General features: G+C 33.6%; 1 protein-coding gene across 1 annotated transcript in view; it reads left to right on the top strand.

Annotated features, from left to right (window-relative positions):
• Window positions 1–18,490, top strand: part of DIP2B (disco interacting protein 2 homolog B) — a 192,624-nt gene that overhangs the window by 115,867 nt on the left and 58,267 nt on the right. Inside the window, exons 6-16 of the mRNA XM_074270405.1 lie at window positions 852–1,007; window positions 2,403–2,522; window positions 4,802–4,999; window positions 6,642–6,733; window positions 7,911–8,021; window positions 8,714–8,837; window positions 12,113–12,222; window positions 13,599–13,701; window positions 14,629–14,693; window positions 15,119–15,212; window positions 15,724–15,843. Of these exons, the coding sequence (XP_074126506.1) occupies window positions 852–1,007; window positions 2,403–2,522; window positions 4,802–4,999; window positions 6,642–6,733; window positions 7,911–8,021; window positions 8,714–8,837; window positions 12,113–12,222; window positions 13,599–13,701; window positions 14,629–14,693; window positions 15,119–15,212; window positions 15,724–15,843 (1,293 nt within the window). The remainder of the gene's footprint in view (window positions 1–851; window positions 1,008–2,402; window positions 2,523–4,801; window positions 5,000–6,641; window positions 6,734–7,910; window positions 8,022–8,713; window positions 8,838–12,112; window positions 12,223–13,598; window positions 13,702–14,628; window positions 14,694–15,118; window positions 15,213–15,723; window positions 15,844–18,490) is intronic.

Here is an 18,490-nt window from a genome sequence, read left to right as displayed (position 1 = left end):
TTTTGTTTGGCTCTGCTTTAATGTTTTGTGTGTGTGTGTGTGTGTGTGTGTGTGTGTGTGTGTGTGTGTGTGTGTATGTATGTAAAATATATCCATCTATGAAATATATCTTGTTTCTTTCTTTTCTTTTTTTTCCTTAGTCTGATACAAATTGATGTATGATTCATGTTAGCATTAGGCTATGATTACTTCTCTTTCCTCTTCTGCTGTTGATTGTATTTTGAATTTTTTTTTTTTTTTTGGTCACGCTGGTGCTTTTTCTGTTTCCTTATATATTTGTGAATCTTTGAGTTCTGAACTAAAAATTTGTGAAACTTTCCTCTCAGTATTATAATTTTTAAAGAATTACATCATGGTTATGGTCAATCAAGATGCAGTGTCTCCAAATATCCACTCTTAGAACTACTAGAATCTTTTCATTTCATTTCTTGCATCACCTACTCTAATCCCGTCTTTCTCCCAACATACATGAATGAATAGTAGAAGTTTCATAGTACTGTCACAATTCTGTATGTTTGTCTACACTTTTTGTTTGTTTGGGGTTTTATTTTGTTTTGGTTTTTTTGATGAGGAAATTGGAGTTAAGTGACTTGCTCAGGGTCACACAGCTAGTAAGTATTAAGTGTCTGAGGCTGGATTTGAATTCAGGTCCTCCTGACTCCAGGGCTGGTACTTTATTCACTGAGCCATCTAGTTGTCCCATCTTCTATATTCTTAACTGCCACCTACTTCCTGATTGGGGAGCAAAAGTATAGTAGCTGAGTCAGCTGATGGTTGGATGTGACAATATTTAAGTCTGTTTTTTATTGACAGTATTTTGTTTTGTACATTTTTTTTTCTCCCTTCTCTAGAGAATTTCTCTGCTCCCCCTGATGTCACTACAACTACCTCTTCTTCTTCATCTTCCTCCTCCATTCGCCCAGCAAATATTGACCTGCCCCCCTCGGGGATAGTAAAAGGCATGCATAAAGGGTCTAATCGTTCCAGCCTTATGGATACAGCTGATGGTATGGCTGCTTTTGATGGACATCTTTAACCAAACAAAAGAGAAAAAGTGAATTAGTTTATTTCAGTTTATATTAGTGCCTCATTTACAATGAAAGTAATTGCAATTTTCTGTCCAAGTTGCTAGTACTATCTTGTAACTGTGTGGATATCTTTATAAATATTTAGTATTTCCTATGAGATAATTTTTTAACTTTATTTATTTATGTTTTTTGGTATAGCTTTTAATTGACAAAACATATGCATTTCAAAGTTGACCCTTCAAAAACTTCTATTCCAATTTTTTCCCTCTATCCCCTCCCTTAGATGGCAGGTAGTCCCATACATGTTAAATATGTTAAAGTATATGTTAAATACAATATAGGTATACATATTTATACAGGTGTCTTTCTACACAAAAAAAAATAAGATTTAGAAAGGTAAAAATAACCTGGGAAGAAAAACAAAAATGGAAGCAAACAATAACAGAGTATAAACGCTATGTTGAGGTCCACACTCATTTCCCAGTGTTCTTTTGGTGGGTGTAGCTGATTTTATTTATTACTGATCAATTGGAACTGATTTGGATCCTCTCATTGTTAAAGATAGCTACTTCTATCAGAATTGACCTGTGAGATATTTTGAACAAAAAATGACTGTGAGGAACAATAATAGAGTTCTTGGATCTTTTTTTTTTGTTTGTTTGTTTTATTTTGTTTTGGTCACCCTTTCGCCTCCTGATGATGCCTGTGGACCCCTTCTCAGAATAATGTTTATAAGTTCACAAAATAAAATACATAGGATTTTAAAAGAAACCAGTTTCACTACAGTATATTCTACAGATAGAAAGACTTCAATCTGTACAATCTAGTGGCAGATCTAATAACTATAGTAATTTTAAAGTATTTTCTACTTATGATTATAAACATTATTTAGAGATCACCAGTTGTAATGTGATATGAAAATGTCATAATTTCTTCTGCTGACAGTTAAAGATGCTGTTAAGGGTACTGTAGTTTGTTGCTTATATTTATTAGTGAATTTTAAAATTTCAGTTAGAGGTTAGTCAAAATAAAGATGTAATTTTTTTTTTTCCCATCAAAAGTCACAGACTGCTGAAAGTCTATCCAAAGAGCTCTTAGGCATCTGCAGATCTCAGATTAAGAACCCCCAAGATAAAACTTGAAGAAAGAAATAAAATGTTGGAGTGATGTACTAATTTACTAATTTTATTTTTTATTATGATCATAAAAATTAATGTGTACGTATTTGTAGGTGATTGATGCCACCAAAATCAATTCAGACTTTGGAAGAAGTTCATATCACAAAAAATAGAAGTGCCTATGTTGAGAAATGAATTTTAAATCATTATATTCCATGAATTTCACAATTTAACTTAATAATTTTCTTTCTTGTAGGTGTCCCTGTCAATAGTAGAGTCTCTACAAAAATTCAACAACTTCTAAATACTCTGAAACGACCCAAAAGGCCTCCCTTAAAGGAATATTTTGTAGATGATTCTGAAGAAATTGTAGAAGGTACTAATATATGTGCTGGACACAAAGTATGAACTTATTTTTTAAACAAAGGGCATCAGATCTGTTTCAAGATCTAATGATCTCCATTGAGTGGTAAGCATTTAGTGGGAGCTGGAGTATGAAGGACATCAGGAAAGATTTCATGTAGAAGGTGTTACTTGAACTGAATCTTGAAATAAGAGATCTAGAAGGTAGAAATGAAAAGGAAGATACATTTCAGTGATTCACTGAGGAATGGCCAATGCAAATACACAGATAAATGTAGATATATCTTGCATTCTAAAAAGAAATTAACTTGAGGACACTGAATTAACACATAGTATGTAGCTAGGTAGTTTTTCATGTAATATCAAATTTGGGAAAAGATTTGAAATATGACCTTAAATATTTAATCTGCCTTTGAAAATCCATTATGTGCCAGATACATTGTTAGGTGCTCAGGGGCATGGAGAAATACAGTTACCTCAGAGAGCTTTGACTCAAATGAAATGAGATCTAATTAATTAAAAAGATAACTAATAAAACAAGCAATTACTAGTAACAGTCAAATATGTTTAAGTGCTATTGTGGTTCTGGATAGGAAAATTTCTCTTTGGGATAGACTGTTCAGGACTTCAGAAAAAGTAATAGAATGATCATTAACTATTTATTATATATCACCGTCAACAAATTTTTATTAAAAGCTTGCTGTATTCAGATTTTTATGAAACCATCCCCTCCTTATTTAGTAGCACAATTAGTATTAATTCATATTCATACACCTACACTTGTTCACCCATTTTCCACTTGATAGATATCCTTTCAGATTTCAGTTCTTTTCCACCACATAAAGAATATATATATTTTTGTATCTAAGGATCCACCAGTTTTGATCTCTTTGGGGATAGAGCTAGTCATGGAATTGCTTAGTCAAAGAGCATACACATTTTCAAATTGCTTTCCTGAGTAGTTAAACTAATTTACAGCTTCACTAATAGTGTAATAATGTACTCATTTTTTCATTGCCTTTGTCATCTTCCTTTCTTATCATCTTAACCAATCTGATGGATGTGAGGTGGTACCTCAGGATTATTTTAACTTGTATTTTTTTAATTATTCGCTATTTAGAACATCTTTTTTTTCAAGTGGCTATTGATGGTTGAATTTCTTTCTCTGAAAATTAGATATTCATAGTCTTTGACTATTTATGCATTGATTTACAATCATAAAATTAATATACATAGAACTGTCTTTTTCCTGTAAATTTGATTCAAATTCCATATATGCTTAAAAATGAGACCTTTTTCAAAGAAACTTGGAAAGATTTTTTCCTTAATTTTTTCTCATTTTGGCACTATTAGTTTTGTTTGTACAGAAACTTTTTAATTTTATGTGATCAAAATTAACCATTTTACTTCTTTTTAACTCTTTGTTCACTATGATATTTTACTACTCTTTATTGTTGAAAAAGTTTTGAACAAACTTTTCCAGACCAACTATTTATCCTCCATGCTTGAAATTTATTGCCACCTTACTTCCACCTTCTAGAATCCCTGGCTTCAAGACTCGGCTCAAGTCCCATCTTTTATCTGAAACATTTTTTGATATCTCCCCCTAAATGCCCTTTTCTGCTAATGTCCTTTCTTATTGAACTTTCCTGGATTTATTACATATTTATTCTATATATACTTAACATATACATGTTATTTTGCTTAGTAAAGTTTTAGCTCCTTGAGAACAGGGGAAATTGTGTTTTTGTGCCCTAAACAACTATATCCCCTAAACAACTGCTCGAGACATGGTAGGAGCTTGGTATATAATATATAGCTGTTTATAATAATTTCTTTCTTCTTTAATGAGTCATCTAAAACAGATTGAAAAATTTTCTTCACAGAGAAATGAACAAATAAATTAGACCTACTTTGAATATTAGTATCTATAGCTATAGTGCCTTGCTTACCCACTGGACACTTATTAAATATTTAAGATGAATTGAACTCAACTCTAAAGTGAATTTAAAACTAAGTTAAGGTGAGCAGTGAGTTTATCTCCACAAGTAGTGAGTTAATTTCACTTGATAGTCTTCAAATGATGGCTAGATGATCACTTAGTCATAAGTCTTGCCTTTGCTATGCCAGTTCAAGTACTAATTGAATTGGCTATTCTTTCAAGTCTCTTCTAATACAGCAATTTTGTAAGAAAGGAAAAATTAAATTGCAAATAAGAGCTTAAAGTCCATGAGTATTTTGATTCTTTTATGTCTCCTTTTAACCAAATACAGTTTCCTTTTATATATATAGTACCTCAGCCAGACCCAAACCAGCCTAAACCAGAAGGACGTCAGATGACTCCTGTGAAGGGAGAGCCATTAGGAGTTATCTGTAACTGGCCCCCTGCTCTAGAATCAGCACTGCAACGATGGGGAACCACGCAGGCCAAATGCCCTTGTCTGACTGCACTTGATGTTACGGGGAAGCCAGTTTATACTCTAACATATGGTGAGTTTAAGAAATTTCAATTCCTGCCTGTTCTCCTATTTCTGGGATATTATAAGATACATGAGCTTATGGCAAAAAAAGGACAGTTTTTCCAGAATTATGTATGGTAGGAGCTTTGCAGACAAAAATAACAATTTTTTAGCATGATAGTGAATAATTACTAACCTCAGTATTTCAGCAGTCCTCTTAAATTAGGTAATTGGCTCATCAGTGCTAAATATATTGTCAAGTATTTATATTTTCCATAGTAATGGTTGAAGGTCTGCCAATATTTTAATATTCTAAAGAAAGGTTTGGTAGCAGGGAAGTAAAGAGACTTCCTAACACTTGCTATGCTGAGCATGAGGAAGAATATTTAAAGGTAGAAATGCAACACTAATAATATTCTAGTAAAATAGATAATTAATTTGTAGGAATTTATAAATTTGCAGGCCATTGTTCATTCATTTTTACTACAAATGATATGTATCTAAAACCCCAAACTAACATTATTTGTAGTTGGAAAAAAAATAGAAACTTTCAAGAAATTCAGGAACAAAATTTCCCCACTGTTGTTTGAGATAGTTTTTAAAATCTGGTGATATCAGTAAGACCAGATTAAGGATTTAATGGCATCAACTTTGGTAAAAAAAAATTTCTAATTGATGCTGTCATGATAGCTTACTTTAAAAACTCTAGAAAATCATCAAAGAACTAATAAAGCAGTTGATAACTTTAGTAAAGTAAAAGGATATATTGTCAGTGCACAAAAATCAACAGTGTTTCTATACAGTAATAATAAAAGCCAGGATATAATCAAGAGATAATCCTATTCAGAATAGCCATAAAATATTAAAAAAAATATCTCGAACCAATTTATCAAAACCCTTGAGTTTATAAAAATGCAATTTACAAAGAATGCATTTTTTTTTTTTGCAGCAGTCATTTCTAGTTATTCTTTTCCACCACTGTTGAATGATTCCTCCATTGTAACAAAGAAAGAAAAAACACAGTTACATAAAATCTACCTGTGGACTGTCTTTTATTTTTTGTTACAAGGGGTATTCTTACAATGTGGGATTTGAGAAGGATATATTTGAAAATGAATGTGATATAAAAATAAATTGTTTCAATTAAATTAGCATTTTAAAAAATCAGACATTTCTTTTTCAATGCACTGTTTGTGGACATGCCAAAGAAGCTTTAAAATGATCCTTTTCCGTAAGTAGGACCATCTTATGAGACAGATGAAATATGTACATCGGAAATAATAGATACCAATAATAACAGTAAGCATGAAGATGCACTTTACAATATCAATTGATTTACACATTGATTTCTTGTCAGAAACTTTGCCAGTCGAATATGGATTCCATGAGGAAAGGGCCCTTTTTGTTTTTGTCTTTAAACAAAGATTATGATGATTGAGCCTAGAATAACGAGTGGGAAATAGTAGTCAAACTGAAAACATTTTGTTTGATGAAATTGAACCACATTAGACTTTGTTTTATTGTTCTTTCCCTAGCTTATTCAGTGTCTCCATAGGAGCACTTCCATTGCTTTTTTTTTTTTTTTTTTTTTTTTGGTGTGGAAATCACGTTGTTTAGGCAGCAGATGAATTTGATCTATGTAATCTATTGAAAAATTGTCTTTTTCTTTCTAGGAAAATTATGGAGCAGAAGTCTCAAGTTGGCCTACACATTGCTTAATAAATTGGGGACAAAAAATGAACCAGTATTAAAACCTGGAGATAGGGTAATTTTTAAAATTAAAAAAATTTTTTTTTCTTGTTTCTTTCTTTAAAATGAGAGGAATGGTGGGGTCATTGAAATGACAATGATATTTTAAAAGAATATCAATAAAGTATTTATTTAAAAATTGTTTGCATCTATTCTTTTCTTAGGCATAATACTGCATTGTAATTTTAGTGTTCTTGGATTGAAGGGAAGTGTTAACCTTTTATTTTGACCAGTTTTTTGCTTCATGTTTCCATCTCTTTACTTGTTAATCAGTTAAGTTATAGGCTGCTAAAACAGCAAAAAAAAGAAGACTTTAAGTCTTTTACAGCCTAATGACCTTCAAGCAGAACTTTGGGACTTTGAGTAGCAGAAATAGTGATTGGGCTACCATTTTATTTTGTTTTATCATTAATACCCAAAAACCTTTGTCAATTTTTATTTCCCTCCATTATATATTACTTTCAAAGAGGAGCCAAATTAAAAATCTTTCATATATCTTTGAAATACAGATGTCTTTTTTTACTTTAGATATTTATTAAATTTGAGGTGGTTTGGAAAAATACTTATTTTTTTAAAGTATGTTAATTTCTTGGCAGCTAAATTACCAGTTTCGCTTCATGGAGCATTTTGAGATTATACAACTTCTTGTCAAGCTTCCATTAAGAACATGAATATAAGATTGACTTTTTCAAGATCAAAACGTTCATTGGATTAACCTTTTAAATATATATATATTTTTAATGTGGCAGCAAGCATTTTGGGGGAAAAAATTTATGCCAAAAAATAAAAAAAAAGTAAAATAATTTTACTTTAGTGGAATACAGAGTCATCTTTGGATTCCCAGAATGTGTTTTTTTAAGTGGGTCATTCCTACTGTACATTTTATAAAATTGTCATGTGCCTTTAATAGTAGCTAGTATTAATGCTTAATACTAAGAATAGTCCCCAAATTTATCCTATCTTGGGAACAGGCTCAGAAAATAACAATTTCATTACTGTTCATCAAAACTGACATTTACCCATAGGAAGGCCAAGATATTTTTAGAATAATTTGCTGTTTTATTTTTGTTATTTTAATTTACTCTAAACAGCTTATTTATATTTGAATCTTTGCATTATAAGCATTTTTTGACACTGACATTGAGAACTCTATCTTTATATCCCCTTTAATTGAATGTCATCATGAATTTTAGGTCGCCCTGGTCTACCCCAATAATGATCCTGTCATGTTCATGGTGGCTTTTTATGGATGTCTCCTAGCAGAAGTGATCCCTGTACCTATTGAAGTGCCACTTACTAGAAAGGTAATATTTACAGAGCGAAAAGGCTTGATGGTGGGATAGGACATCATCATTTATTTTGGATAGTGTATTTCAGTTACACTGAGAGTAAGGTGCTTACTTTCTGACAGTTTTCCTGAGAAGTGATACAAGTTGTAGAAACATATATTTTCCATATGTACACAAGATCATAGATGTAGAGCTGTGGGAGAACTTTGGGGGAATTTCCCATCTCCTTTTTGTTCTAAGACTTAGGGAATTTAAGAGATTTATCTTAAGTTATATAAGAGTATAGGGGCATCTTTCTATCCTGAATAATTAGCATAGTTCTAACCATTTAGCATTGTGTATTGATTGTTTAATTAATGGGACACTTAGTGAATGGGAAACTAGTCCCTTTGAGAGCAGTTCTATTATTTATCTCAATCAAAACGAAAGAGCATCATTTTTGATCCATGAAAAAGTGGGAAATTGGGGGGGGGGAACAATTCTCAACAGTATGTAACAGCTTGGTATAAAGTTTAATTTGTTATCCATAAGATAATATTTTTCAATTCTGTATAAGAAGATTGTTACTACTTAAATTTCAAGCTATCGACAGATACGTAACATTAGCACACAAGTGACACAGAATTACCCTGTGTTAGATTTTTGGTAAGTGTAAGGTCAGTTTTTTTTACTACTTTGATCTTAAGGCTGGATTATTCCCTGCACAGGATGCTGGAGGACAGCAGATTGGCTTCTTACTGGGAAGTTGCGGTGTTACCTTGGCTCTCACCAGTGAGGTTTGTCTGAAGGGGCTTCCAAAAACTCAGAATGGAGAAATTGTACAGTTTAAAGGTTAGTGGAAAACTTACTTGGGTTCAGAAAGTCAGTTTCACAATTATAAGATAGAGAAGGCAGAATTAGCTATGTGTGTCTGAAAAGATTTGGAATTTTTAGTGAAGAAGTGATTATGGTACCAAAAAGTTAATGTTAACATTTCAGGCAGCATAGAGAAAGGAATAATATTCCAATATAGAAATATATAGACATATAGACATCTGGAGAATTTTATTCTTCTTATGAAACTTCAATCTAAGGAAGGACATTGGTGTGTGAAGAGAGATTATACAGAGTAAGAAAGTCAGCATAGTGACTAGTCTCAAGATCTTGCCATATAAAAATTGATTAAACAAAGTAAAGATATATAGCCTAGGAAGAAATGGTAATAACTATTTTAAAGTTTTTGATAGGAGGCTAGCATGTGAAATAGTGATTTAAGTTCTTTTATTTGTCAGAGAAGACAAAACCATGAACAATTGGAACAAGTTTCAGAGGCATAATTTGGCCTGGCATCTCTCAGATCTGACTCTTCTTGTACTCACAAAATTCCCACCTTAGTTCAGGCCTACTTTACCTCCTTCCTAGATTACTACATTTGATCTCCCCTTTGGTTAACCTGCCATAAAACTCTCACCATTTTAGTCCATCCTCCACAGCATAATTTTCTTTAACTGCAGATCTGCATGTGAGCCTTTCCTATTGAACCAATGCCAGTGGCTTTCTAATGCCTATAGGACAAAATTTTTAACTTTAACTCCAACTCATAGAGTCCCTCTCTTTTTGTGTGACCCAGCTTAAACACCATTTTCTACATGAAACCTCTCGTGAGCCCTGCAGCTGCCAAGACCCTTCCTCCCTCCAAAACTACCTTGTATTTAGTTGCTTTGTATGTATTTATGTTTAAATTATATTATATTCTATATATGTCCATTAGAATATGAGCTCCTCATAAATAGATACTGTTTCATTCTTTGCACTTGTATCACCAATATAGCATCTGGCACTGGTATTTATTGTTGATTGATTGATTGATCCAAGCTATCCAGAAGTTGAATTGACTATAATGGGAGGTAGTGAATTTCCCTTTCCTGGAAGTTTCACAGCAAAGGCTGGATGACGGATTATGTAGTACATTGTATGAAGAATTTTTAGTCATGTTGTTATGTATGGGTTGGGTTAACTGGACCTCCCACCTCTTCTGTTCTGTGATAATAGGTGTTAGCTATAAGTTAAAAGGTATCAAAAAATAACAAAATTCAGCCAAAACACACACAAAAAAGTGTTGGCTTTCAATTCTAAGGTTAATACATACCCTTCTTTAAAACAGCAAACTAAAGAAAATGGGGCATTCTATGTACAGTCAGTTGCAATAACTATTATTAGATAATGTAGTTTAACTAAATTTTGTGATTAGGTATGGGATGAGAGTGGTGGGTTTATTAGAAATTGACTGTTATTATTAATACAGAATGTATCATAAGAATTAGTTTAGACAAAATAAGTTTATTTAGGCATCTAAAATAAATAATAATAGTTTTTATTTACCAGATATTTGCATGGGTAATTTTATAATGTTGACAATTGCCAAAACTTTTTTTTCCAATTTTTCCCCTCCTTCCCCCCTTCAAGATGGAAGGTCGATCAATACATGTTAAATATGTTAGAGTATCAATTAAATACAATATATGTATACACGGCCAAACAGTTGTTTTGATGAACAAAAAGAATCGGACTTTGAAATAGTGTACATTTAGCCTGTGAAGGAAATCCAAAATGCAGGCGGACAAAATTAGAGGGATTGGAAATTCTATGTAGTGGTTCATAGTCATCTCCCAGAGTTCTTTCGCTGGGCGTAGCTGGTTCAGTTCATTACTGCTCTATTGGAACTGATTTGGTTCATCTCATTGTTGGAGAGGGCCACGTCCATCAGAATTGATCATCATATACTATTGTTGTTGAAGTGTATAATGATCTCCTAGTTCTGCTTATTTCTCTCAGCATCAGTTCATGTAAATCTCTCCAGGCCTTTCTGAAATCATCCTATTGGTCATTTCTTATAGAACAATAATATTCCATAACATTCATATACCACAATTTATTCATCCAGTCTCCAATTGATGGGCATCCACGTAGTTTCCAGTTTCTGGCCACCACAAAGAGGCAGACACAAACATTCTTGCACATACAGGTCCCTTTCCCTTCTTTAAGATCTCTTTGGGGTATAAGCCCAGTAGTAGCACTGCTGGGTCAAAGGGTATGCACAGTTTGATAACTTTTTGAGCATAGTTCCAAATTTAGGCTATGACCTTCCTCTAATATGTTCATTTGTGTAAGTGATCACCCTGTATATTTGAGTTATATGTCTTACATCATGACAAAATGTTAATCCTTGGATGTGAAATGCCAAATGAAACTAGCAGAAGAAAATTGTTTGAAATTGTTGAGGGGGCAGCTCCTTGAAAAGAAAAATATTTTATCCAACTCTATTGTAGTCCTTAATATTCCCCTTACTTCACCCATCTTCCTAACATACTAGTGTATAGTACAAATTCCCAGTCCAGAATTATCTTTTTCCAACCTTCAGAACTCTGGTGTTTGTATTGTTTGGCTTTGACAAATATGTTTTCTTCATAATAAGTTAGCATTTATTTTTTAAAAATTGTTCTTCTAACTATGAATAATTGGGTGAATCCCGCTTTAGGAAGGCTCTTGTCAGTAGAAGAAACCTATCAGAAGCACATATATGTGACCAAGCTTGTCACATAATAAAAGGAAATCAAAATTATTGCTTATTTCAAATAACTTACATGTAAAGTCTAAGCCACCCATTGTTGAGCACTCTTTTGCAGTCAGTAAAGGCGTAAGTGCTTAATTCAACAAGAAACACTAGAAAATACTTGCTAAAAGAGAGAAGCAAGTACATATCCTGAACTAAGGAATTGGAATTCTTGGCTCTATTCTTATTTGTTGGATAAGTTACTGAACTTTTCTAGGACTTGAAAATGTTGGACCATTTATAAAATTGTATTCTGTGATAAAAGTGTACTGTTAGGAACCATTTTATAAAATGATAAGCAAATGGAGAGAAAGGAATAATCTCATTGTCAGTAAAAACTGGCAAAATCAGTTCTTTTATTAAGTTGTATTGTTTTACAACTAAGAATCTTAATTTCATTTAAAATTAAGTAAAATTTAAAATAAAGGAATCTGGATTTGCAAAGATCCATTTGAGCATAAACTCTTTCCCTAACAACTAAAATCACTAATTGTTTTCTTTGGACTTGATTTAGGTTGGCCAAGGCTTAAGTGGGTGGTGACAGATTCCAAGTACCTTTCTAAATCACCTAAAGACTGGCAGCCACACATCTCACCAGCCAGCATTGAACCTGCCTACATAGAGGTAAATTCTGAGATAGGCTTGGAAATATCAATAAACTTTCTGCTATAATGATAAATAAACATCTCAAAAAAACTTCATTTTATAGGAGTTTTAGTATTAGAAGGAACAGCTAACACTTCTATGTCAAATTTCCATATAATTAAAATGAAAGTACTTTCTAATGGTACTGTTGCAGTGTTTCTTCCTACCTTCCTCTCTACTGATAGAAACCCATTAGTCTTGGGGTTGAAGGATGTGGAATTTACAACATGGAGCTGGAGAGGTAGTAATAAATAATATCAGGCATCCAGCCCACAATGATCTTCAAAGAAGTAGATAAGGAGATATGAAGGAAAGAATAAATGATTCTGCCATTTTTGCTTTGCCAGAGAGCTATGAAGAAGTGAACAAAAGAAGGAAAAGCCTTGTAATGTAAAGGAAAGAGCAATTTTGGGATTCAGAACACCTGAGTTCAAATTCTACCCTGACTACTCCCTGCTTTTTTTGACTGGTCACTTAACTTCTTCAGATCTTGGTTTTCTCATCTGTAACATTGAGGGCCAAGAGAAGGGTGATTGAATGAAATAGGTTCCTAGGCCCCTCTCAAGTACTTAGCACAGTGCCTGACACATAATAAGCACTTAATAAATGCTTGTCAACTGACAACTTTGAATTATAAAATTGTAAACTATATTAAACTGCAAACTAATATATAAAACAAAGCAAATGGGATAAGCAGCAATTAACTAGATTCTTAGATGGTGTGTTGTCAAAGTTTAATGTGGAAATTCGGGCAGTAGACATTTATTAAGTACTTACTGTGTACCAATCACTGTACTAAGCACTGGGGACACAAGACATAGGGATACAAGGGACATAGTTTCTGCCCTTAGAGAGTTCCCATTCTAATGGAGGACACAACAGGCTAGTAACTATAGACAAACCCTTGTTATATAGATAGATAGATAGATAGATAGATAGATAGATAGATAGATAGATAGATAGATAGATAGAGCCCATTGGAGATAACTGGCTGTGTCACCTGAAGCACTCCCCTCACTTCTCTGAACTTTGGGCTCTTTATCTGTCAACTAAGAGCATTGGACTCAGTCTTATCTAGATTCTAACAGGCAATAACACAACATGTAATCCATAGTTATCTTATGTTCCAAAAAAGCATATTTCATTTCCATGTGGATATTCACATGATTGAAACATCTAGGGTCCATTGTGGGGAATCTTTTAAGTCCTGTGTAGTGCTTGGCCTTTTTAAAATTCAATGACTTAAAGAAGGAAGAAATTTATTTTATTTATCAAAAATAAACTCCTATGGAGTTTTATAAACTTTGGGGTTAGAAATCACTCTTTAATTATGCCTCTTTTTTTTTCCCCCTCAGTATAAGACAAGCAAGGAAGGGAGTGTCATGGGAGTTACAGTATCTCGAATTGCCATGCTGTCTCACTGCCAGGCTTTGTCACAGGCCTGCAACTATTCTGAAGGTCAGCTCACATTCCAAAGCTACCCTCATTGTATTACTTTCAGATTTACTAACATCGTCACCGAGGTCAATTGATAAACCCCTTGTTGATTGTTTACATTTAGAATAAAAATATTCATAGTTTGAACTGCTTCACTCATATCCATTCTTGCTTTGATTCCCACGGGTTGGTCTTTCTGGCTTTATAATAATGTAAGGGATAAACCTAATTCTGGGTAAATCAAATAAGGTTGATTTTGAGAGATTTACTTTAAAAAAAAAAAAAAAGTTTTAGCTTAATTTTTCTGGCTGCATAACAACATAGACTTCATCTGACCCTCAGTCAGAAGTACTTATAAATTTGGCAGGAGAGTCACATAACTTTAGCTCAAACAAAATATAAGAAAGATTTAGCAATATGTAGGTGCAGGTTTTATAGTCATCATTTTTGTTATGTACCATGTGGTGATTTGCCTCTTAAAATATTTCTTTAAAAGGCATCTGGGGGGAGGGGGGCAGCTGGGTGGTGCAGTAGATAGAGCACCAGCCTTGAATTCAGGAGGACCAGAGTTCAAATGTGGTCTCAGATACTTAATACTTCCTAGCTGTGTGACCCTGGGCAAGTCACTTAACCCTGGCCTCAGGGGGAAAAAAAAGGCATCTATCTTCTAACAAGTTGTGTGAAGTACTTAATATGCTGCAATTAGTGAACATCAGTAACATATTTCCCAGTGATCACAGGTTAACTTGAAGTCCTTTGACAGTTTATAAATAAATTACTAAATCCCCAAACCTGAAACTATGAAGTAGATGCAGTCATAGCACTTTCAGGTAAGAAATTGTACGAATTAAGGCAAGTGATAGTATGTTGCTACTTTGGCTACTTAATGATTTTTCACTTTGACGATATCATTGGTTATCAAGCTTTTTTTCATTTTTTCTTTTATAGGGGAAACCATAGTGAATGTATTAGATATCAAAAAGGATGCTGGGCTGTGGCATGGCATATTTGCGGTAAGCTCTTCTGACTAATAAACCTACTGTGTAAATTGAGTAACAAGATTTTATAAAACTTGTTGTTTTATTTGAAATAGTCCTTTTAGCTAACTATTGTTTTTTAGTTTATTCAGATGTACAGTGTAAATGTTAATCAAAATAAAAAGGAATGTATCACTCCATTACTTGCTTATTATACCCTTTATATAAGAGTACGTATGAGATAGAAATAAAAAACCATCTGCTATGATGGCTCTTTTCCTAAAAGATACTATGAACACCATATGTAGACCTTTCAGAGACTTTACCTCATCTCTTTTCCTACTGTTGGTGGTTATACATAATTACATTTGGAATTTGTCTACTTTTCTCATTTTGTGGCATGCTACATCTTATGTTTGGCATTGTAATGATGTTACTTTGTATCTTTTGTTGCTTTTCAGAATGTAATGAATAAGATGCACACAATTAGTGTTCCCTACTCAGTGATGAAGACTTGTCCCCTATCTTGGGTCCAGCGAGTACATACTCATAAAGGTAGTCACAGACACCTTCTAAAATTAATAGCCATTTTGACTACAGTTTTGGTGGGTGGAGAGAGATATGAGATATTGTCTTGGTAATATGTAGTTCTCAGAGCATGGCAGTTTAGCTAAAACATAAAGGTTTAATTGCTGTAGATTTGAGTAAATTATTTACTTAACCTTCCTTAGCATCCTTGTTCACAAATTGAGATGAATACACTTTAATTTAAGTGCTTTCAAATAAACATTGAACTGAAAAAAGTTGCATTGCTAGTAATATTGGAATACTGGGATTAGAATAGAGGTTATAGTTGCCACCATCTCCTTATAAGCAATCAGTGCCCTGTATCTAGTACTCTACAAACTTGTGAGCACAGTTTTCTTAAAGAGTGTTTTACAAAAAACATTTGAATTTTCATTAACTGTATGCCACAATCCCTAAAATAGAAGTTGATTTCATCAGAGTAACAAATGACTGGATTTAACTTTTTTTCTATGATAACTTTTCTCTTTTGAATTTACAGCCAAAGTGGCTTTAGTAAAATGTCGAGATTTACACTGGGCAATGATGGCACATCGGGACCAAAGAGATGTGAGTTTGAGTTCTCTCCGCATGCTAATTGTGACTGATGGAGCTAATCCTTGTGAGTATTTATATGGTATGCCTCTTGGAACCTACTTTCTTCTGACTTATTTTATTTTCCTTTTATAAAATACACCTATTCACTTCTATGCAATGTATTCTTACATGAAATAAAAACAACTAGTGCTCTGTCAATCAAATTATCTTTTTATTGTAGTATAATCTGTGTGTATAGTACATGGATATTCTTGACTGAAAAAAAGCAAGATCATTTTGTTTTGGAATAATTATATATACTATATCAGGACTTTCCTAATCCCTCTCTTTTAAATATCAGATCTTAATAGGGTTCTTATTGCCAATTTGGTATAAACAAACTCATCAGTAGACAGGTTATAGCAGTCAAATGTATGATTAATGTTTAATAATTAAAAAAAACTAAGAAAATGCCAGTAGAGTACAATACTAAGCTATTACATGCAAAGTAAATGTGTTTTATTTTGTGTTTTTTTAATTTAATTTAATTTTCCATCCCAAATTTCCTGCCTCCCCTACCCATAATCATTTATTTATGACCAATTCTGATTTTCAAGAAATAATTCTCTTGAGTGAAGTTTCTTTTTCATTTTTATTGATGTTTCTTGTTTTTACAAGACTTTCATTTTCCAGTCCTTTTCCTAGATAGTATTCTTTATTTTTATTATATTATTATCATAGCTTTTTATTTACAAAATATATGCATGGGTAATTTTTCAACATTGGCCCTTGCAAAACTTCTTCTGTTCCAGCTTTTCCCCTCCTTCCCCCTACTCCCTCCCCTAGCTGGCAGGTAGTCCAATACATGTTAAATATGTTAAAATAATGTTAAATCATATATATATGTACACACACATATTTATACCGTTATTCTGCTACGCAAGAAAAATTGGATCTAGAAAGAAAGGAAAAAAACCTGAAAAGGAAAACAGCAATGCAAGCAAACAATAAAAGAAAGAGTGAAAATGCTATGTTGTGATCCACTTGAGTGAAGTTTCATACCTCTTATCAAGCTGATAATTTTTTTTTTCATATCTTTCTTCCAAGGCTCTCATTTGGCAGTTTTTCTTTTTCTTCTTTAAAAAAAAAAAAAAAAAAAAAACACTCTAAAAAAACCAGGCTTTATCTGTGAATGTTTTCAAGTCATTCTTTTCTGTGTTTGAGTCTTGATCTTGCCTGTTATCACAGAAACTCTTTATGGTCAGGTTCTTTTTTTTTTTTTTTCCTTGGTTCATTCTTCCAGCTTCCTTCTTGACTTTGTACTTTATATTAGTGCTAGGCTCTGCCCACTTTTATAGGGGAAGGCTGACCTGAGCTCCTGTCCTTTCATGTTCTTTTCCTGATTTCACCTCTCATCCTGGGAGCCTCTTAAGTTTTCACTGTTCCCAAAGGGGTATGATTCTGGGAAAGGTCTGTTCGCTGCCCTCCAAGCCAGAGCTCTACAAATTCCTGACTCAGGTTTGGGTCTGTTAGCTTCTGCGTGATTGAGTTTCAGTAGATGGCTGATAGACTCAGTTATAAATAGCCTTTATGGGAAGTTCTTCAGATTTAAAGCAATTGAACTGCTGACTTTCTTTTGGTCCAGGTCTGTTCCCCTGTTTATTTCAGTATAGGTTTATGTGCTGGCTAACAACTGAGTTGCTGCTTTGTTCTCAGCTTTAGAACTATGTAGCTATGTTTCTAGAACTTGTTCCTTTCTCATTACAGGGATAAAGTCTATGCTCACTTGTGATTACTGCTCTCCACTCTGCCTCTGGAACCCAAAACTTGATAATGTACAAAAGAGCTGTCAGACGACATTCATTCCATTTTTTCTGCCCAATGTTTCCTACCCTTGTCCTTTTTTCTATTTCTCTGCACTGTAATGTTCTCTACTAGTACTATCACAGATGTTCCTGACCAACTCCTTTCTCCAGTGTCTGAAGATATCTGTCCCTCCCTTCCTTTCTTCCTTTCTTTTCTTTTTTTCCCCCCCTCTTTATCCTACTTTTACCCCCTCTCCTTCCTTCTCTTTTCTTTCCTCTTTTCTCACTTTTCTTCCCCTCCCTCTGCCTTTCCATGTCTTCCTTTTTTCCTTCTTCCCCAAAATTTCTGGCTTTTCATGATCAGATTTCAGATTGGTTCATTTTCTACTCTGTTGTGAAGAAGCTCTGGGTAAGCTAGACAAAAAAATGCTTCTCATTCCACCATCTTACCTCCTACAATTGAGTTATTTTAGGAAGCTTTGTTAAACTGCTGGGGTGTCTCCTCTCAGTGTAACTTGCTGCTACACTTACCCCATCTTCAACATCCCTCCTCAGGGAGTCTTTTCTAGATCTTTATGGTCAGTGTAGAAAATGCTCCAGTACTTTTATAAACTGCCCTGAAGAGTTACTGCTTGCAGCCTAGCTACTTAGGACTTTGACATTGTGAAGAATGAGATGGCTTGATGAAACTTTAGCAGATGCACTCAGCTTAATCACTGATGGCCTCCATTTGTGGAGATACCTGTATTCAGTGAGATGCTAATAGCCCTGGTGCTGAGGTATGATGGCACAGTAAAAACATTTGTTTCACCCAGAACCATGCAACTGCTGCCATTTCCAAAACTGTCATTCTTCTGGGTGTTTGGAAGGGGAAGAAAGATAAAGAATACCAGATATAATGAATAGATCCTCTACTTCAAGAATAGG

This window comes from Sminthopsis crassicaudata, chromosome 5, assembly GCF_048593235.1.
Source record: "Sminthopsis crassicaudata isolate SCR6 chromosome 5, ASM4859323v1, whole genome shotgun sequence".
Classification (NCBI taxonomy): Eukaryota; Metazoa; Chordata; class Mammalia; order Dasyuromorphia; family Dasyuridae; genus Sminthopsis; species Sminthopsis crassicaudata.
This window is presented reverse-complemented; position numbering and strand designations above follow the sequence as displayed.